This window comes from Caretta caretta, chromosome 7 (genome assembly GCF_965140235.1).
Source record: "Caretta caretta isolate rCarCar2 chromosome 7, rCarCar1.hap1, whole genome shotgun sequence".
NCBI lineage: Eukaryota > Metazoa > Chordata > Testudines > Cheloniidae > Caretta > Caretta caretta.
The window spans coordinates 91020464-91042932 of record NC_134212.1 but is presented as its reverse complement, the minus strand read 5'-3'; the positions used below and the strand labels follow the sequence as shown (position 1 = coordinate 91042932).

The window sequence follows — 22469 nt, the reverse complement described above, 5'->3', positions numbered from 1 at the left end:
TCTTGGTTATATCATCCTACTCTGGCCAATGTATTTTTCACCTTCTCATTAGAAAGTGTATTTCCAATCATCCTCTAAACTTCACTTCTGAAAATATTTGTTTGTTTGTTTTCGAAGTTCAATAAAATGCTTAGGGAGTTTGGAAAATCTACAATAAAAGCACCCACCTTCTAAAACAAGGTCAAATTTGTTATGCAGAGTTGTAGGTGACTTGTGGAACTTCTCTCCCCAGTGTGGACATGTTTTGGAGATTGGTCCCAGGATAAAAGCCCAAGATATGCACCTTAAGAAACTTAAACCTGCCTTCATCAAACAAGGACACACCACCAGAGAAGTAGATTGCATCATGGAACAGGCCACCCAAATACCCCAAGAGAACCTGCTTCAATAAAGTGAAGAAAAAGCTCCCCCAACCACACACCCCAACTTGTCACTTGGTATCCCCACACTGGAACTGTACCCCACACTGTAATTAAACAACTACAACCCACACTTGATGGGGACTACATCCTGAAAAATGTTTCCTGAACCTCCTCTTTTGGCCTTCAAACAACCCCCGAACCTCAACAAGCATTTCATAAGATGCAAGTTCCCCACCAACCAGGACACAACCCAAAGCAGCACCACACCCTGCCAGAACAACAGATGCAAAACCTGCTGACATATCTTCACTGCTATGATGATCGATCCCTCCCCCTCCCCCGCAACACACCTTTCAAGTTCCGTGGGTTCTACACATGCATATCACAACACGTGATGTGCCTCATCCATAGAACTAAATGCCCCAGTAATAACTATGTGGGTGAAATGAGACAAACACTACGCTCTCAAATGAACTCACACAGAAAAATGTTAAAAGACAAAAACACTATCACTCATGGGTGAATTCTTTTCACAAAATGATCTCTCCATATCTGCCCTCTCAAATCTGCCCAACATTTTCAAAAGATGAGCCTGGGAGCCTAAATAATTTTGGTAAACACTAAAAATCACAGACTGAAGAGAGACACCAGATTTGTGGCTTATTACAACCATCCGTAACCTACTCATCCCTATTTTTTGTCCTACGACTGCAGAGGTGTTAATGGGCCACTTCATCTTGAATGGCCCCTTAGGATATGTGTTAACTACTTAGGCTAAATAATCTGTTCCACCTTGTATTTAGCTGTGACACTCTGAGTATGTCTACACTGCAATTAAAAACCCACAGCTGGCCCATGCCAGTTGACTCCGGCTCGTGGGGCTTGGGCAAAGGGACTATTTAATTGTGATGTGGGTATTTGGGTTTGGGCTGCAGCTCAGGCTCTAGGGCCCTGCGAGGTGGGAGAGTTCCAGAACTCAGGATGCAGCCCGAGCCTGAACATCTACACTGCAATTAAACAGCCCTGTGAGCCCAAGCCAGCCAGGATCAGCCACAGGTGCGTCACTGCACTGTAGACATACCCTCTGAGTACCTTTCCCAGACCCGATGAAGAGCTCTGTGTAGCTCGAAAGCTTGTCTCTTACACTAACAGGGTCCAATAAAGACATTACCTCACCCATCTAGTCTCTCTAATGTTGGTGAAGCCTTCCAGGAACTAACACAATGAAGCTTCAATATAGCGACAGGTTTCAGAGTAGCAGCCATGTTAGTCTGTATTCGCAAAAAGAAAAGGAGTACTTGTGGCACCTTAGAGACTAACCAATTTATTTGAGCATAAGCCTTCGTGAGCTACAGCTCACTTCATTGGATGCATAAAGTGGAAAGTACAGTGAGCAGATTTTATATATACACACAGACTATGAAAAAATACACATTGTAAGGAGAGTGATCACTTAAGATGAGCTATTACCAGCAGGAGAGTGGGGTGGGGGGAGAGAAAACCTTTTGAAGTGATAATCAAGGTGGGCCATTTCCAGCACATTTCCAGGAGTTAACAAGAACGTCTGAGGAACACTGGTGGGGGTGGGGGGGAATAAACAAGCCATTTACAACACACACTTTGCTTCTCTACCAAAGAAAAAGGACACTAAATTATCTAAACTACTACATGCCACAAGAGGCCACAGCAATGGTTCCCTCAACCCACCCAGCAATATTATTAATCTATCCAACTATACTCTTAACCCAGCAGAAGAATTTGTCCTATCTCGGGGTGTCAAGGTTCCTCCCCCACTCTGAACTCTAGGGTACAGATGTGGGGACCTGCATGAAAAACCTCCTAAGCTTATCTTTACCAGCTTAGGTCAAAACTTCCCCAAGGTACAAAATATTCCCCCCGTTGTCCTTGGACTGGCCGCTACCACCACCAAACTAATACTGGTTACTGGGGAAGAGCTGTTTGGACGCGTCCTTCCCCCCAAAATACTTCCTAAAACCTTGCACCCCACTTCCTGGACAAGGTTTGGTAAAAAGCCTCACCAATTTGCCTAGGTGACTACAGACCCAGACCCTTGGATCTTAAGAACAATGAACAATCCTCCCAACACTTGCACCCCTCCTTTCCTGGGAAATGTTGGATAAAAAGCCTCACCAATTTGCATAGGTGACCACAGACCCAAACCCTTGGATCTAAGAACAATGAAAAAGCATTCAGTTTCTTACAAGAAGACTTTTAATAAAAATAGAAGTAAATAGAAATGAAGAAATCCCCCCTGTAAAATCAGGATGGTAGATATCTTACAGGGTAATTAGCTTCAAAAACATAGAGAACCCCTCTAGGCAAAACCTTAAGTTACAAAAAAGATACACAGACAGAAATAGTTATTCTATTCAGCACAATTCTTTTCTCAGCCATTTAAAGAAATCATAATCTAACACATACCTAGCTAGATTACGTAATAAAAGTTCTAAGACTCCATTCCTGGTCTATCCCCGACAAAGACCAACTACAGACAGACACACAGACCCTTTGTTTCTCTCCCTCCTCCCAGCTTTTGAAAGTATCTTGTCTCCTCATTGGTTATTTTGGTCAGGTGCCAGCGACGTTACCTTTAGCTTCTTAACCCTTTACAGGTGAGAGGAGCTTTCCCCTGGCCAGGAAGGATTTCAAAGGGGTTTACCCTTCCCTTTATATTTATGACACGGGGCCTCTCCTTCTGTCCCTCCACCCCCACGAACATGATACAGTTCTGTGGTGACCTAGAATCCTATTTTCGACGTCTCCGACTCAAGGAATATTTCCAACACACCTCTGAACAACATACTAATCCACAGAGACCTTCCTACCAACACTACAAAAAGAAGGATTCTAGGTGGACTCCTTCTGAAGGTCGAAACAGCAGACTGGACTTCTACATAGAGTGCTTCCGCTGACGTGCACGGGCTGAAATTGTGGAAAAGCAGCATCACTTGCCCCATAACCTTAGCCGTGCAGAACACAATGCCATCCACAGCCTCAGAAACAACTCTGATATCATAATCAAAAAGGCCGACAAAGGAGGTGCTGTCATCATCATGAATAGGTCGGAATACGAACACGAGGCTGCTCAGCAGCTCTCCAACACCACTTTCTACAGGCCATTACCCTCTGATCCCACTGAGGGTACCAAAAGAAACTATAGCATTTGCTCAAGAAACTCCCTGAAAAAGTACAAGAACAAATCCGCACAGACACACCCCTGGAACCCCGACCTGGGGTATTCTATCTGCTACCCAAGATCCATAAACCTGGATCCATAAATCCTGGGCGCCCCATCATCTCAGGCATTGGCACCCTGACAGCAGGATTGTCTGGCTATGTAGACTCCCTCCTCAGGCCCTACGCTACCAGCACTCCCAGCTATCTTTGAGACACCACTGACTTCCTGAGGAAACTACAATCCATCGGTGATCTTCCTGAAAACACCATCCTGGCCACTATGGATGTAGAAGCCCTCTACACCAACGTTCCACACAAAGATGGACTACAAGCCATTAGGAACACTATCCCCGATAATGTCACGGCAAATATGGTGGCTGAACTTTGTGACTTTGTCCTTACCCATAACTATTTTACATTTGGGGACAATGTATACCTTCAGATCAGCGGCACTGCTATGGGTACCCGCATGGCCCCACAGTATGCCAACATTTTTATGGCTGATTTAGAACAACGCTTCCTCAGCTCTCGTTCCCTAATGCCCCTACTCTACTTGCACTATACTGATGACATCTTCATCATCTGGACCCATGGAAAAGAAGCCCTTGAGGAATTCCACCATGATTTCAACAATTTCCATCCAACCATCAACCTCAGCCTGGACCAGTCCACACAAGAGATCCACTTCCTGGACACTACAGTGCTAATAAGCGATGGTCACATAAACACCTCCCTATACCGGAAACCTACTGTCCACTATTCCTACCTACATGCCTCCAGCTTTCACCCAGACCACACCACACGATCCATTGTCTACAGCCAAGCTCTACGATACAACCGCATTTGCTCCAACCCCTCAGAGAGAGACAAACATCTACAAGATCTCTATCAAGCGTTCTTACAACTACAATACCCACCTGCTGAAGTGAAGAAACAAATTGACAGAGCCAGAAGAGTACCCAGAAGTCACCTACTACAGGACAGGCCCAACAAAGAAAATAACAGAACGCCACTAGCTGTCACCTTCAGCCCCCAACTAAAACCTCTCCAACGCATTATGAAGGATCTACAACCTATCCTGAAGGACGATCCATCACTCTCACAAATCTTGGGAGACAGGCCAGTCCTTGCCTACAGACAGCCCCCCAACCTGAAGCAAATACTCACCAGCAGCCACACACCACACAACAGAACCACTAACCCAGGAACCTATCCTTGAAACAAAGCCCGTTGCCAACTGTACCCACATATCTATTCAGGGGACACCATCATAGGGCCTAATCACATCAGCCACACTATCAGAGGCTCTTTCACCTGCACATCTACCAATGTGATATATACCATCATGTGCCAGCAATGCCCCTCTGCCATGTACATTGGTCAAACTGGACAGTCTCTACGTAAAAGAATAAATGGACACCAATCACATGTCAAGAATTATAACAAAAAGAAAAGGAGTACTTGTGGCACCTTAGAGACTAACCAATTTATTTGAGCATAAGCTTTCGTGAGCTACAGCTCACTTCATCGGATGCATACTGTGGAAACTGCAGAAGACATTATATACACAGAGACCATGAAACAATACCTCCTCCCACTCCACTCTCCTGCTGGTAATAGCTTATCTAAAGTGATCACTCTCCTTACAATGTGTATGATAATCAAGTTGGGCCATTTCCAGCACAAATCCAGGTTTTCTCAACCCCCCCCCCCCCCAAAAAAAAAAAAAAAAACAACCACACACACACAAACTCACTCTCCTGCTGGTAACAGCCCGTCCAAAGCGACCACTCTCCCCACAATGTGCACGATAATCAAGGTGGGTCATTTCCAGCACAAATCCAGGTCTTCTCACTCCCCTCCCCCCAAAACACACACACACACACAAACTCACTCTCCTGCTGGTAATAGCTCATCCAAACTGACCACTCTCCTTACAATGTATATGATAATCAAGGTGGGCCATTTTCAGCATAAATCCAAGTTTAACCAGAAAGTCGGGGGGGGGGGGGGGGAGGAGGGGTAGGAAAAAACAAGGGGAAATAGGCTACCTTGCATAATGACTTAGCCACTCCCAGTCTCTATTTAAGCCTAAATTAATAGTATCCAATTCAGCAGTTTCTCGCTGGAGTCTGGATTTGAAGTTTTTTTGTTTTAAGATAGCGACCTTCATGTCTGTAATTGCGTGACCAGAGAGATTGAAGTGTTCTCCGTCTGGTTTATGAATGTTATAATTGTTGACATCTGATTTGTGTCCATTTATTCTTTTACGTAGAGACTGTCCAGTTTGCCCAATGTACATGGCAGAGGGGCATTGCTGGCACATGGTGGCATATATCACATTGGTAGATATGCAGGTGAAAGAGCCTCTGATAGTGTGGCTGATGTGATTAGGCCCTATGATGGTGTCCCCTGAATAGATATGTGGGCACAGTTGGCAACAGGCTTTGTTTCAAGGATAGGTTCCTGGGTTAGTGGTTCTGTTGTGTGGTGTGTGGTTGCTGGTGAGTATTTGCTTCAGGTTGGGGGGCTGTCTGTAGGCAAGGACTAGCCTGTCTGCCAAGATTTGTGAGAGTGATGGATCGTCCTTCAGGATAGGTTGTAGATCCTTCATAATGCGTTGGAGGGGTTTTAGTTGGGGGCTGAAGGTGACAGCTAGTGGCGTTCTGTTATTTTCTTTGTTGGGCCTGTCCTGTAGTAGGTGACTTCTGGGTACTCTTCTGGCTCTGTCAATTTGTTTCTTCACTTCAGCAGGTGGGTACTGTAGTTGTAAGAACGCTTGATAGAGATCTTGTAGGTGTTTGTCTCTCTCTGAGGGGTTGGAGCAAATGCAGTTGTATCGTAGAGCTTGGCTGTAGACAATGGATCGTGTGGTGTGGTCTGGGTGAAAGCTGGAGGCATGTAGGTAGGAATAGTGGACAGTAGGTTTCCGGTATAGGGAGGTGTTTATGTGACCATCGCTTATTAGCACTGTAGTGTCCAGGAAGTGGATCTCTTGTGTGGACTGGTCCAGGTTGATGGTTGGATGGAAACTGTTGAAATCATGGTGGAATTCCTCAAGGGCTTCTTTTCCATGGGTCCAGATGATGAAGATGTCATCAGTATAGTGCAAGTAGAGTAGGGGCATTAGGGAACGAGAGCTGAGGAAGCGTTGTTCTAAGTCAGCTATAAAAATGTTGGCATACTGTGGGGCCATGCGGGTACCCATAGCAGTGCCGCTGATCTGAAGGTATACATTGTCCCCAAATGTAAAATAGTTATGGGTAAGGACAAAGTCACAAAGTTCAGCCACCATATTTGCCGTGACATTATCGGGGATAGTGTTCCTGATGGCTTGTAGTCCATCTTTGTGTGGAATGTTGGTGTAGAGGGCTTCTACATAGTGGCAACCTGGCCACTATGGAGGTCGCTATCTTACAACAAAAAAACTTCAAATCCAGACTCCAGCGAGAAACTGCTGAATTGGAATTCATTTGCAAATTGGATACTATTAATTTAGGCTTAAATAGAGACTGGGAGTGGCTAAGTCATTAGGCAAGGTAGCCTATTTCCCCTTGTTTTTTCCTACCCCCCCAGACGTTCTGGTTAAACTTGGATTTATGCTGGAAATGGCCCACCTTGATTATCATATACATTGTAAGGAGAGTGGTCAGTTTGGATGAGCTATTACCAGCAGGAGAGTTAGTTTGTGTGTGTGTGTTTTGGGGGGAGGGGAGCGAGAAGACCTGGATTTGTGCTGGAAATGACCCACCTTGATTATCGTGCACACTGTGGGGAGAGTGGTCGCTTTGGATGGGCTGTTACCAGCAGGAGAGTGAGTTTGTGTGTGTATGGGGGGGGGGTGGTGAGAAAACCTGGATTTGTACTGGAAATGGCCCATCTTGATTATCATAAAAAGAAAAGGAGTACTTGTGGCACCTTAGAGACTAACCAATTTATTTGTCTCTAAAGGTCTCTAAGGTGCCACAAGTACTCCTTTTCTTTTTGCGAATACAGACTTACACGGTTGTTACTCTGAAACCTTGATTTTCATACACATTGTAAGGAGAGTGGTCACTTTGGATGGGCTATTACCAGCAGGAGAGTGAGTTTGTGCGGGGGGGGGGGGGGGCGGAGGGTGAGAAAACCTGGATTTGTGCTGGAAGTGGCCCAACTTGATTATCATACACATTGTAAGGAGAGTGATCACTTTAGATAAGCTATTACCAGCAGGAGAGTGGGGTGGGAGGAGGTATTGTTTCATGGTCTCTGTGTATATAATGTCTTCTGCAGTTTCCACAGTATGCATCCGATGAAGTGAGCTGTAGCTCACGAAAGCTTCTGCTTAAATAAATTGGTTAGTCTCTAAGGTGCCACAAGTCCTCCTTTTCTTTCTTCAATATAGCAACACTCTTCATCTGCCAAGAAAGTTCTGTCTTGTGGGTGTCACAGGTTCCATCCTCTCCCCCTTTTTATTTGGGGTGACAACAGATCTCAGTGGCAGGAAGAAAGTGGGGTCAGCTGTTATGGTGCTCCCTGTTTAACCAGGGAGGCATGTATAGGGGAAAAATCAGACTGAATTTGGTACAAATAGCATGCCTTTCCATGACAAGCCTGTGATTTCCAGTGAAGCCTCAACTATATAGTACTAATATATTATTATTTGTATTATTAAGAATATTTTCTATCTACACTATGATGAGAAAACTGCAAAGCCCTTGAAGTTATTTATTATTAGATGCAGAAATTTAGAAGAGAAGACTAAACCAAGTCTTATATTTAGATCTACAATATGATTTCATTTTTGGGCTGATCATAAAGAGAACTGTTAACTATTCTGTGACGGGTTGGATCACAGAAACCCCCTGGCAGTTGCCACCTGATGTGCCAAGACTACTTCTGCTCCTGCTTTCCTGCCCTGTCAGCTTAGGACTTCAGTGTCCTGCCTAGTTTGAGCCAGACCCACTAGCCTGCTGCAAACCCAGACCCAGGTCTGAACCACGTCCCCTAACAGCTGTAGGCTTAACTGAAAGCAATTTAAGAAGTGTTCCTGCCTTTAACACTCAGATGCCCAACTCCCAATGGGGTCCAAACCCCAAATAAATCCATTTTACCCTGTATAAAGCTTATACAGGGTAAAGTCATAAATTGTTCACCCTCTATAACACTGATAGAAAGGTATTCACAGATGTTTGCACCTCCCCCTCCCCAGGTATTAATACATACTCTGTGTTAATTAATAAGTAAAAAGTGATTTTATTAAATATCGAAAGTAGGATTTAAGTGGTTCTAAATAGTAACTGACAGAACAAAGTGAATTACCAAGCAAAATAAAATAAAACACGCAAGTCTAAGTCTAGTATAGTCAGAAAACTGAATACAGATAAAATCTCACCCTTAGAAATGTTTCAATACATTTCTTTCAGAGACTGGACACCTTCCTAGTCTGGGCACAATCCTTTCCCCTGGTACAGCCCTTGTTCCAGCTCAGGCGGTAGCTAGGGATTCCTCATGATGGCTGCCCCTTTGTTCTGTTCCACCCACTTATAGATCTTTTGCATAAGGCAGGAATCCTTTGTCCCTCTGGGTTCTCATCCCTCCTTCTCAATAGAAAAACACCAGGTTAAAGATGGATTTCAGTTCAGGTGACATGATCACATGTCACTGTTAGACCCCAAGCCTTCATTCCTCCCAGCCTGACTCACAGGAAGGCCTGCAAGCAAACAGAGCCATCCACAGTCAATTGTCCTGGTTGATGGGAGCCATTAAGATTCCAAACCATCATTAATGGCCCACGCTTTGCATAACTACAATAGGACCTCAGAGTTATATTTCATATTTGTAGTTTCAGATACAAGAGTGATACATTTACGCAAATAGGATGACCACACTCAGTAGATTATAAGCTTTGTAATGATACCTTACAAGAGACCTTTTGCATGAAGCATATTCTGGTTACATTATATTCACACTCATTAGCATATTTTTATAAAATCATTTAGAGCGCAACATCACATATTCACATACTTTTTGATCAACCTCAGCAAAATAATTCAATGCAAGAAGTCTGTGAAATGTCTAATTTTCACATCACACACGTGCAACAGGAACAGATCTATTAGAATTTTTTAAGGTAGTTTGCATGCTGAAAATTACCTAGCAGGAAATTATCTAGTTTAAGCTCCACTTTATTATAATTAGTCTTGTGATATTTGTCTCAAAGTGAGGCTCTTTTAGAGGGAGACAAAGGATAATTAGGCACTAGCCCGGCTGAGACTGTGAAGAGGGTGTAATATCACAAAGTCATACGCTTACCAGCATTCATTTCTTTAAACTTCTGTCTGAGCTCCAGTGGCGTCAGGCGGTATTGATCCAGTCCATCATTCCATTTTATTTTCTCTAACACAAGAAGATCACCACCAGCCAACCAATCCCCACTTTCCATCACCATCTACGAATCATAAACACACACACACATACATATATTAGTCACGGGATATCTGCTAAATACTAAAACATTTGTATTCATTTTCTCTTTCATTAAATGCCTCCACAGTACAACTATCAGTGACTTACTGAGTGGCTGCATCTAACCTAAGTGTTTCTCGCCTTGAAATGCAAGGCTAGAGGGGACCTTGTCAGGTCATCTAGGCTGAGGTAGGACCAAGTATCCTGACAAGTGATTGTCTAACCAGTTCTTAAAAACCTCCAGAATGATGGGGATTCCACCACCTCCCTTTGAAGTTTAGTTCAGTGTTTAACTATCCATATAGTTAGAAAGTTTTTCCTAATATCTAACCTAAATCTCCCTTGCTGCAGAGTAAGTCCATTATATCTTGTCCTACCTTGAGTGGAGATGGAAAACAATTGAATACGTCCTCTTTATAACAACTCTAAACATATTTAAAGGCTACCAAGTCCCCCTCTTCTCTGCCCCTAAACCAAGACTTCTTTTCTCAAGACTAAACATGTCCAGTTTTTTTAACCTTTCCTCAGGGGTCAGGTTTTCTAAACTTTTTACCATTTTTGTTGCTCTCCTCTGGACTCTCTCCAATTTGTCCACATCTTTCTTAAAGTGTGGAGCCCAGACTGGACACAGTAGTGCAGGTGAGGCCTCACCAGGACTGAGCAGAGCAGGACAATAACTGCCTGTGCCTTACATACAACACTCTTGTTAACAGAACTCAGAATATTAGCCTTTTTTACAATTGCATCACATTGTTGGCTCATATTCAATTTGTAATTCTCTTCAACCCCCAGATCTTTTTCCAGCAGTACTACTGCCTAGCCTGTTATTTACTATTCTGTAGTTGTGCATTTGATTTTTCCTTCCAAGTGAAGTACTTTGCACTTGTCTTTCCCGAGGCCTGGTCTACACTAGGAAGTTAGGTTGGTATAACTATGTTGCTCAGGGGTGTGAAAAAGCCACACCCCTGAGCAATGCAGTTAAATCAGCCTAACCCCCAGTTTAGACAGTGCTAGGTCGATGGGAGAATTCTCCCATCATACTAGCTACCACCTCTTGGAGAAGTACATTACCTATACCGACGGGAGAACCCCTCCTGTCAGAGTAGGCAGCATCTTCACTGAAGCTCTACAGTGGTGCAGATGCAGTGGTACAGGTGTGTTGGCTGCAGTGTTTTCAGTATAGACAAGCGCTAAATTTCATCTTCTTGATTTCAGACCAATTTTCCAATTTGTCAAAGTTGTTTTGAATTCTAATCCTGTCCTCCAAAGTGCTTACAACCCCTCCCAGTTTGGTGTAATCTGTGGATTTCATAACATACTCTACACTTCATTATCCAAGCCATTAATGGAAATACAGTAACTCCTCATTTAACGTTATAGTTATGTTCCTGAAAAGTGCAACTTTAAGCGAAACAATGTTAAGCGAATCCAATTTCCCCATAAGAATTAATGTAAATGGGGGGGGTTAGGTTCCAGGGAAATTTTTTTTTTGCCAGACAAAAGACTACACACACACACAGTATATAAGTTTTAAACAAACAATTTAATACTGTACACAGCGATGATGATTGTGAAGCTTGGTTGAGGTGGTGGGGTCAGAGGGTGGGATATTTCCCAGGGAATGCCTTACTGCTAAATGATGAACTAGCAATTGGCTGAGCCCTCAAGGGTTAACTCGTTTTTAATGTAGCCTTACACTCTTCAAAGCAGCACGAATGGAGGGAGGGGAGACAGCATGGCAGAGACAGAGACACACCCTGTGTGTGAGAGAGAGATGCGCATTTTCCCTTTAAGTACGCAGACACCACTCTTAAGTACACTACCTTGTTAAGTTAATCAGCAAGCTGAGACCGCAGCAGCTGCTGCCAGGAAGCTCCCTCCATCCTGAGCCCTGTCATGTCCCCGTCCCCCCCACTGCTCTACGGATATGGGGTAAGCGGGGTACAGGAGCAGAAGGGAGGGGGACACCCTGACATTAGCCCCCCTCTCCTTCCCACCAGCAAGCAGGAGGCTCTGGAGAGCAGCTCCAAGGCAGAGGGCAGGAGCAGCACATGGCAGTGTGGGGGAGGGACAGCTGCTGCATAGGGAACTTAGGGGGGCTGTCAATCCACCCTGGTTCCAAGCCCTCACCAGCTAGCTGCAATGGGCTGCTCTTCCTGCAAGCAGTGGACAAAGCAGGCGGTTGCTAAATGACATTATAAGGGATCACTGCACAACTTTAAACGAGCATGTTCTCTAATTGATCAGCAACATAACAACGTTAACTGGGACTACTTTAAGTGAGGAGTTACTGTATAGAATAGTACCAGACCCAAGACAGACCCCTGAGGGACCCCACTAGATAGGTCCCCCAGTTTTACAGCAAGTCATTGATAACTGTTTTTACTTATGGTCTTTCAACCAGTTATGCGCTCACCTTATAATCATTTCAACTAGACCACATTCCCCTAGTTTGCTCATGAGAATGGTATGTGGGACTGTGTCAAAAGTCTTACTAAAATAAAAATATATCATGTCTACAGCTTCCCCTGATCCATAGACCAGTAACCCTGTCAAAGACGGAAATAGGTTGGTTTGGCATGATTTGTTCTTGACAAATCCATGCTGGCTCTTCCTTACAACCTTATAATCCTCCAGGTGCTTACAAATTGATTAATAATTTGTTTCAGTATCTTTCCGGATATTGAAGTTAGGCTGCCTGGTTAATAATTCCGGAATCTCTTTGTTCCCCTTTTTAACAATAGGTACAATGTTTGTCCTTCTCCAGTTGTCTGGGTCCTGCATCATCCTCCATGAGTGTGCAAAGATAATATTAAATAGTTACAGTATTGCTTCAGCTAGTTCAGGGGCGGGCACATGTTTTGGCCTGAGGGCTGCATCGGGTTTCTGAAATTGTATGGAGGGCCAGTTAGGGGAGGCTTTGCCTCCCCAAACAACCAGGCATGGCCTGACCTGCGCCCCCCAATCTGACCCCTCCTGCTTCTCACTCCCGACAGCCCCCCCGGGGACCCCTGCTCCATCCAGCCCCCACTCTGTGTCCCCTGACTGCCCCCTGCCGGCCCATCCAAACCCCCCTCTCCTTCCTGACTGCCCCCCTGGGAACCCTGCCACATCCAACCACCCCTTCTCCCTGTCCCCTGACTGCCCCTCCCAGGACCCCGTCTCCTGACTGCCCCCCCATCCAACCCCGTTCCCTGCCCTCTGACTACCCTGACCCCTACCCACACCCCTGATCACCCCCCCCGAACTCCCCTGCCCCCTTACCGCGCTGCCTGGAGCACCGGTGGCTGGCGGCGCAGCTGCACTAGGACAGGCAGCTGCACCGCGCAGCACAGAGCACCGGGTCAGGCCGTGGATCTTCAGCTGCGCTGCCCCAGGAGCTCGCAGCCCCGCCACCCAGAGCATTGTGCTGGCAGTACAGTGAGCTGAAGTTGTGGGGGAGGAGGAACGGCGGGGGAGGGGCTGGGCAGGACGGTTCCCCGGGCCGGATGTGGCCCGCAGGCTGTAGTTCGCCCACCTCTGAGCTAGTTCCTTAAGTATCCTAGGAGAATTTCATCATGCCCTGCTGATTTGAATGCATCTATCTAAATGTCCTTGAACCTGTTATTTCCTTATTCTAGCTAGCGTTCCTTCCCCCTTGTTGTTAATATTAATTGTGTCGAGTATCAGGTCACAATTAACCATTCTAATGATGACTGAAGCAAAAACAGGCATTAAACAATTCGACCTTCTTGAGGTCATTTGTTATCAGCCCTCCTTCCCTGCTAAGTAGTGGACCTACACTTCCCCTCATTTTTCTCTTGCTCATATTGTATTTATAGATCCTCTTCTTATCACCTTATGTCCTTTGCTTGGTGTAACTCATTTTGTGCCTTAGCCCTTCTGATTTTGTCCCTACATGCTTGTGCTATTCTTTTGTACTCCTCCTCAGCAATTTGTTTATGTCTCCACTTTTTGTAGGATTGCTTTTTGATTTTCTGATCATTAAACAGCTCCTGATAGAGCCATATTGACCTCTTACTATTCTTCCTATCTTTCCTTTGCATTGGGATAGTTAGCTGCTGTGCCTGTAATATGGTCTCTTTAAGAAACTGTCAGCTCTTCGGAATTCCTTTTTCCCTTAGATTTTCTTCGCATGGCAACATACCTACCAGTTCAGTTCAAGTATGCTTTTTGAAGTCCATTGTCTTTATTCTGCTGCTCTTACTCTTTCCTTAGATCATGAAATCTATCATTTCCTCATCACTTTCACCCAAATACTGGATGATACTTTCAAAAACATTTTATTTAGGCATGATTCTGCTTATATATTTAATCTTCCTTGTTTTTGTGTTTTAATTACTGGATACATTTTCTTTTGGAAAAGTCAGGATGTAAAACACTATGTAAATGTAACAGACAAGGTTAAATGCACCTCAGGCTCCATGCAACCTGATGGTAGAAAGTCTGCCAGGAGAGGAAACAAGCAGCAATAAAAAGTAGAAACAAACAGTCTTCCTTCTTCTGGGTGGGGAATTGTAGTGCTCCGGCAAAGTTCAAGTAGCACACAGCACTAGCTGAGGAGGGGCTGTTGCAAGGGTGACCCAAAATGCTTCCATTCAGTGGGTCCTTTCAATAACTCCTGCCAATGGGACGCCTGTGGAGTTCCTGGCAGACTTTAGAGTTCAAAATGTGACCTATATAGCACTCTGAAGTTAACTCAAAAGACGAACAACAGTATCAGTCAACTCCGGTAAGTGCCACTGAAGCAGCTTTGAAATGCCTAGGAATTGTGCTGTATTGTAGTCTTTCATCTAGCATGTATTTGTCTGGTATCTTGTCGTTCTTTTAACAAATGCCACCCAACTGGCATAGCTCCACTGAGCCCAATTACAGCTATACTGATTTACATCAGCCGATGTTCTGGATCTTGGCCTTCACACTGCATGTTTTGTTTCTCTTTTCTGCATTAAATGCCCAGTATTCATGGGGTTCTTTTCTTCCTGGCGATTTCACAGTGGTCCCCACAGCCACTGGCATTGTTACACCAACTCCCACAAATAAAAAAACATAGCACTATCAGATCAAAACACCTTATTGTTTTCATTATGCATAAGCAGAACTGACATGACTGCTGGTTTTGAAAGTAGACAGTCAGTCAAAGTTGGCTACTCATTTTAAGCAAAGACACTAACTAATATGTACCACATACTAATGAAAATTATAATTTGTGTTTTTGTTCAGAGGAGGTGGGTAAAGATAAGATGCAGAAAATTTAAAAAAATCCCAACATTCTTCTATGATTAGTAGAAAGAAGTAAAAAGCACCATTCAAAGTTCATTTTAATTATGTTTTGTTTCATGCCTCAATTCTAGCTCTCAGCCAGTGATTTGCCATGCTAGAATGTTGAATAGCATCACAGAGAAAACCAAAACACTGATTCATGGAAATTTAGGGAGTGAAAGTATTAGATCAATGTGAACATGTTTTAGCTAAAAAACAAAACAAAACAAAAAAACCCCAGCAACTGTACTTATGTATATAATGAGCTTTTGTAGAAAACTCTCCAGCTTTTTTGTGGTGTTCTATATCCACATATCCCTCTATATGTGTTGTATATCTCTCCCCACGCATTTGATTTTGAGTTCCATGAGGTTGATGGAATAAATTGCTCTCTCGTTAACCAACAAACATGATGTTCAGGGACCATTTACACATCAAGAAATCAATTCGCCTTTGCGATCCTGAAGCGATCTTTTCCAGCGAATGGTTCCTTGCATTTTACTTTGAGTACAGAAAACACCATGTATATTCCTAATAGGAAACATACTATTCCATGCTCTCTACTTTACAGGTTGCCTTAGTTTTTAATTCCTGAAGACTTATTATTGCAAACAGGGAAATTACTAACACACTTACTTTGATATGTGGGTGCTTCACACAGGTTGTCCCCCACACACGCGCACAGCGTTCCTCCTTCCTATGTTCATAGAACTCTGGGTTTCTGAGGATTGCTACCCTTTGGCCATTATACTGAAGTGCAAATGCAGAGCAGCCATCCAGCCGTTTCTTATCTTCCATAGCAACAGGGAGCACAATGGGAATGCTCAGGTTAATAACGCCATCTGTGATGAGAACACCACCATATTTTAATATACTTAAAATGGCTAAAGCATCACACACACACACGGCTCTTATGAAAATGTTCTGAAAGAGGAAGTCCTAACCCAGGACTGAATGAATGATCATAGATGCTGGATCAATTGGTCTAATGACCTCATTCAAGTACTCACATGACCATACTGATTTTACTCTGGGGTTAGGTTTTTTCTCCTTGTTTTTGCTTGGAAATAGACCTATTGTTTGCTTATAAGAATTAAAATTCATAAGAAAGAATCATTAAACAATTTAGCAGTTGTAACTGTGACAGTGATTACGTGGCAATCTAAGACAAATTTTCAATATTCTGCTGATTTAGCATCCTGGAGATTTTTCATGTGATGATTTTAATACTATGTGGATTTTGCCATTCTTCATTTCATTTTTTATAAAATGGTTTATCATTCATCTATGTGTAGCAGTTGTAGATTAGCTTCAAGCACAATCAGGTACTTAAAATGTAGTCGTGTGTGATCCAACCAGGTAAATTTCCCTTTGTTTAAATCTTCCTGACTGAAACATGCTTTCACAAATTATTCAGAGGCATGTTTAAAAAGTCAAAAGTGCAACCTCAGATCAGGTCTATTTATTTAAATAATACCAACCAATACTCAGAGATCAATTAGTAAAGCCAATGTGGTAACAAAACATGGAATAATTTCTTAAATAAATCATTTTGGTTTATGGTTTTCCAGCTTTAATTACAATACACAGAACAGTCACTTTTGATATATGCAAATACAACTTGCATAGTTATATGATTAGTATTCTCATGAACCTAGTTAACAGCGTATTGGAGGTCTGGTATTATGTATAACTGGTTGGATCATAAACAACTTGGTGCCAGTTCCAGTAACCGAATTTAGAATTTATTTTTCTATGGCATTTTATATAATTTATGTTAATCTCTAATTGTAATTATTTCCATAGTATCTGGAAAACAATTAAATACATACTAACTAGAGCTACCAAGTCTACCCTTTCCTAGGGGAATAAAAATGTAATTAAACACCTATGTTTTTAACTTCCCCAAAAATAACTTTTACAGTAATAGATTCAGGAACTAAATCAATCTGAAACTTCAAACAGCTATTGCATAATTTTTAGTTTGGATATTTCCTTGCATTGTCAAGGCAATTTTTTTCTCTTTTGCTGTCAACTAAATGTTACTCTGTATGGTTCAGTGCTATTTATTTAATTTGCTACCTGTTCTCATAACAACACTTATTTCACCCCAAAACTGTTGAATGTGTATAGTTTCTCCATAATGAAATCGTCAGAAAAAAAATATATATATATACACACACATATATACACACACACCAGGTAAGACATTCCAAAACAGGTAAGACAAGCTGTGTGCCAGCTGCATGCATTCAAAAGAATTCGTTAGTAGAACTGATTGAAAAGTGGAGGGGGTTAGTTTTGCATTAAAAAAAAACCAAACATTTTCAGCTGAAAACTTGTTTTTTCCAACAAAAAACTCCGTTTTCCACAGAAAGCAGACACTTGTCACAAAAAAATTCATTTAGCTGAAAACCCAATTTTCTGTCAAAGAACTTTTGACAGAAAATTTTTATTCAGCCCCTATTAGTCATGGTATTTTCTGACTCTATCCTAATAATTTTGGAGCACACTACTTCTCATCTCTAAAGGGGAGAACAGTACCACTCAATAAATATGTGTGGCACGGATTTAATTAATATATATCTTATTAATATACCTTTTGAGCCGTTTGAAGGTAAATAAAATGAAATTAGATATTTATACATGTTTGGAATGTCTCTCTTATGCTACCACACGTGACTTCTTGTTTCACAGGAGAGGTTAAATACTTTACAAGGCACCTCAGTATACCCTACAGAAACAGGGGAACATATTTAAGACAGGGGGTTTTGTACATAGCCAAATTACTAAAATGTAAGTGTGACTTATTACTGAGAGGTTAAGGGACTCAAAATGTATTATTAGTAAAAACTGGTAACACGAACTTGGACAGGTAAGTGCCAATGCTTCTACTGCTCACTTTATTCTGATTGCATCCTTCAAGACATAACTATTTTTTGGTCAGTCCTAGGGTTCAAACTCTATGCTAATCAGGCAGGATGACTTCCCTGCCTTTTTTTGAAAGTCCAGTCCCAAACGTTTATTTAGGAACATAATGGTGTCCACTGCCTCTGCGCCTAACCACTTTACATCACTAAATACAACCACTAATAAAGAAATAAGGGTTTTGCAATGAAAGAAAGTCAGAGAACCCCACTTCCTTCTCTCGAAATGTTAGTCAAAAGCCAGCCCAACAGATACACAGTGACCACCAAACTCAGATCACCAGGGACAGCAGACGCCAGTGGCATGGGACTGCAACTGAAAATACCTTTGCTGCCTGTTTTGGAGAAGTTAACACACATAATGAAAAAAGCAAGTGCTGCGATAAGTGGGTCCCAGGCCAGTTAGGGCTCTACACGTAGTGACCAACAGTATGAAACACACAAAAAAAAAACCAATACAAAACAAGACATTCAGTACAAGCAACAGAGCACTGGTGCTGTGAACTCATCATGGGGCATCCCACTCAAGTGATGAGCCACTGCAATCTGATCCAAATGGTGCTTCATGGTGATATTCAAGTGTAGCAACAAAACAGTAGTTTAACCTGGAAGTTACAGAGGTGTGGATTATTGCGGTGAGGTCTGCATCAGAGGGAAAGAGTTACAGCCACCAGGCCAGCAGTTGTCAAAAGGCGCTTGGTGCCACTAGAGCCACCTGGGAATCCAAAAGCAGGGATTACAGCAATGTGATCTTTAGACTACAAACTGTATTGACAAAGCTACACTTGCCCTGTTCCCAGCTTCAACACTTTTGTCTCATGAGGTTGAACATAAATATTGATGAGACCAAATTAGCTTATCAGGCACTGGGATCAGCAAAAGGACCACAGTTGTGGATTTGATGAACAGGAGACATGGTTTTGAGGGTCACCTGCATGTTAGCAATGCTGCATGTCAAAATGTTGGTGGTACGTAAACGTCGAACAGGAGTGGTGACAATGCTGAACTCCACAGAGGGAAGCTTTTACAGTGGAAGAGTTAATATTAATTAGCCCCCTTTTTACTCTGTCAGGATCTGATTTTTCATTCCTTATTTACTTTGAGCAGTACCTTACTCTGGGAGTAATCTCAGTCAATGAAAGTGAGTTATTACTCTACATGACTTTCAAGCTTCCAAAAGCAAGTCAACAAAACCTTATGGTCAGTTATGTCAACAGCTGCTAAAAGCTCTAACAAAATCAACACAGACATCTTAACTGCAAGCATGGTTAGGAAGTGACTCTACTAAACCCATATCTAAAATCAGGGACAGGACCATCTACTGTTCCCAGGCCAAGATGTAACTCTAGTTCCTTCACCACCATCTCTTTGATTACCTTCTCCAAAACCAAGGAAGGTTAACCTTTCAGTATATTGCAAATGAGAGATTAAATTTCAGGTCCATGGTTTCGCTTTTAAGCCTTAAGAAAGAAGACCTAAAAATATCATCTGAAAACATATACAGGCTTCTGTTTCCAATGTACAGGTCTTCTTTCCTACAGGGGACTACAAACTCAATCTGGCAATATCCTTAGGCATTGGCCTTGATATTGCATTTATATTTAATTGAGTACAATTGAACAGGGAAAGTTTACATAATGGTATTCAAATATTTGAACTTCCAGTTAATGGAATCTGTGCCTGTGGCATTGGGAGCCCTTTCATAATAAAATAGACTGTCAGTTCATATTCTTCCACACAGTTAAATGCATCCACTTGCCATTCTCAAGGTTCTTTATAAAGCTATTTACTCAGGTGCCACATTCATCAAGAGAGAGGAATTAAAACAAACATTAAGTGTAGATTAATCTTTGGTATATAATTGACAACTATCATATTTCATTTAAATGTTTCAAACAATTTTTAAGTCCGTTTGGAAGTTTTAAAACAAAAAAATGTTGGAAGCAGGAAATCATACCATCACTCAGGGTGCCAAAATGGATAGCTTGCAAATATTCTGTCTCACGCATAAATCCTTTCAGTGGTGTGGCCCAGCCTTCACTCAGGACTTGGACCCACTGTAGATCCAACTGAAAAAAAAGAATCAGATATTACTTGTATTTCCAGATAATGCTTCAAAGATAGAACTGAAGGCTAAAGAAATCTAAGAACAATCTTGTACATAAGTGCTACCGCTTTCTTTAATATAGTACATTTATAAACATCTTTCATTCAGAAGGATTCGCAAAGTGTTTTTTCTTTTTAAGATTGTTAAGCAGAAATCTTCACCTCCCTGCACCTTAAATGATGCTGCTAACATTTGCACCTGTACTCCACTTGAAGTCACAAAAGGAATGGGTCCAATTTTGCAGAGACAAAAATGCATCCAATGTAAGACACCAAGCTGAGCCCAGATGAAAATTTTGGCCACAGTATTTACTGAAGTTTCATGTTGCACATAGGCCATAGCACAAACAACAAGTTGTATGGTCTGATAAAGGCTATTCACAAATATTTGTCCATTGGGTAAATTCCTTAAAATAATCTCTCAGTTATATTTCAGTATAAAAATAAGTCTTAGCAGAGAGGGCTATTACAGACAACCAATTTTTCAATTTTATTTGAAAGACTGTAAGAGTATTGGCTATAAATAATACTAATAGAGTGATTTTTAAACTTTTAGAGGATGAAATATATGCTGTTCTTTGAAAGTCTTATTTTGTAAGTCTAATTAACTGGGTTTTACTGCAGTTAGGTGGCAATATAAAATTATATTTCTACATATAGTACATGCCTCCTAGGACATTTTACAATCTTTGGAAGATAAAATTAAGACTGGAGTACAGTTACCATAAGAATAACTTCTATAATGCTAATCAGAACAAACAGACTAAATCTGGATTTCAAAGTCCTCAATTTCATCTGACAAGGAGTCCTACAGTCAGGAGCAAGGCATCTAAACACTAATGATGTAACATTAGTGGTACCTGATTTATTAATGTCAAAAAGCAAATATAACAAATGGAAAAATGTTGTACAGATAGCACTGTGTAATTTATATGTTGCTGTTGTGTTGCTTTTTAATTTGTTTTTAAACTCCTTGAACAGTTCACATTTGTGTAGTATTAGGGCTTGCATTAATCATACGGCTTGCAGGAATCAGAAAGCAACAGGGTTCCACTCACTTTGGAGATGTCTTATTGTAACTTGTGTAGTACTTTGATAAAAGGGTTTATCAAGGTACTACACAATGCCATTTTCTTTATTCTCCCACCTTGGTAATCTCTAGAATAGGCAGCATGTTAGTATCTGCTTGGGCCCGGTCAATCTTATTTTCAGGTACAAACAGTTCAAGAACATCCTTAATCTCAGTTTTGGGAACAATGTTCTAAAAAGAAAAGAAAGATCCTAGTTACCACATTAATTTTTAAACAAAATATACCAAAAGGCTAATATTTGAAAATATACTTTACAAACTGCAGGCGTTTTTTGGTATAAAACAACCTACTTGTGCTTGTAGCAGCTCCACAACCTGCTGGATACATTCATTCACTGTAGCAATGTTCGTTTTCAACACTAGTTCAGGAGATTCTGGTTTTTCATACTCTGAATCAATCCCAGTGAATCCTACATACAATTAAACCCAAGCCAAATTTAGCGAATGTAATAGTCAACAGCCTAGGGATCAATAAAATAGTTAGCTAGTGTACAAATGGCAAGAAAACATTTTTTCATTCAGAGAACCCATGCTCAGCAATGGCATTGAGACTTCCTGTTTGGTTTATCAATAATGGACTTGACAATAGGGTTATAGCAATATGATGCTGTATGTTACAGGAGCAACCTTCCTTTGCCCATCTAGGGAGATGCGTTGATGGCAACACTGCAAATACCAGTCATACAGCCCTTAATGCCAGAGAGAAAAAAGTGATGTGTTTACTATCAGAGAGCGAGTGTAAAGAAGCCTAAGAAAGAAGAAGGTAATCTCCAAATAACAAGGGTCCATGAGCAGTTGTTTAGTGGAGGAAGGAAATGTATTTGCCATTTCAAAAAAGGGAAAATTATTATGCCCACTTTTATACAGAAACTTGTCAACATTAGCTTTACTTTTCAGGCCTTAAAGCAGTGTTGTTGCAGAGAAGATTCAGCTGGCTTGTAATACATAGTTGTAACTGGGTGGAAGACTAGCAAGCTGCATAGAGATGCACAACTCCTGTTTTGAATAATCTTCATGTCATATACCTGAACGCTGAATGATAGGGCAGTACAAGTGTAACTGAATCATACTAGCAGG

The 22469-nt window shown here is 41.9% G+C and overlaps 1 protein-coding gene across 1 annotated transcript in view; it reads right to left on the bottom strand.

Annotated features, from left to right (window-relative positions):
• Positions 1–22469, bottom strand: part of PAPSS2 (3'-phosphoadenosine 5'-phosphosulfate synthase 2) — an 88407-nt gene that overhangs the window by 7913 nt on the left and 58025 nt on the right. The window contains 5 exon segments of the mRNA XM_048856431.2: positions 9855–9990; positions 15906–16111; positions 20154–20265; positions 21450–21563; positions 21684–21802. Of these exon segments, the coding sequence (XP_048712388.2) occupies positions 9855–9990; positions 15906–16111; positions 20154–20265; positions 21450–21563; positions 21684–21802 (687 nt within the window).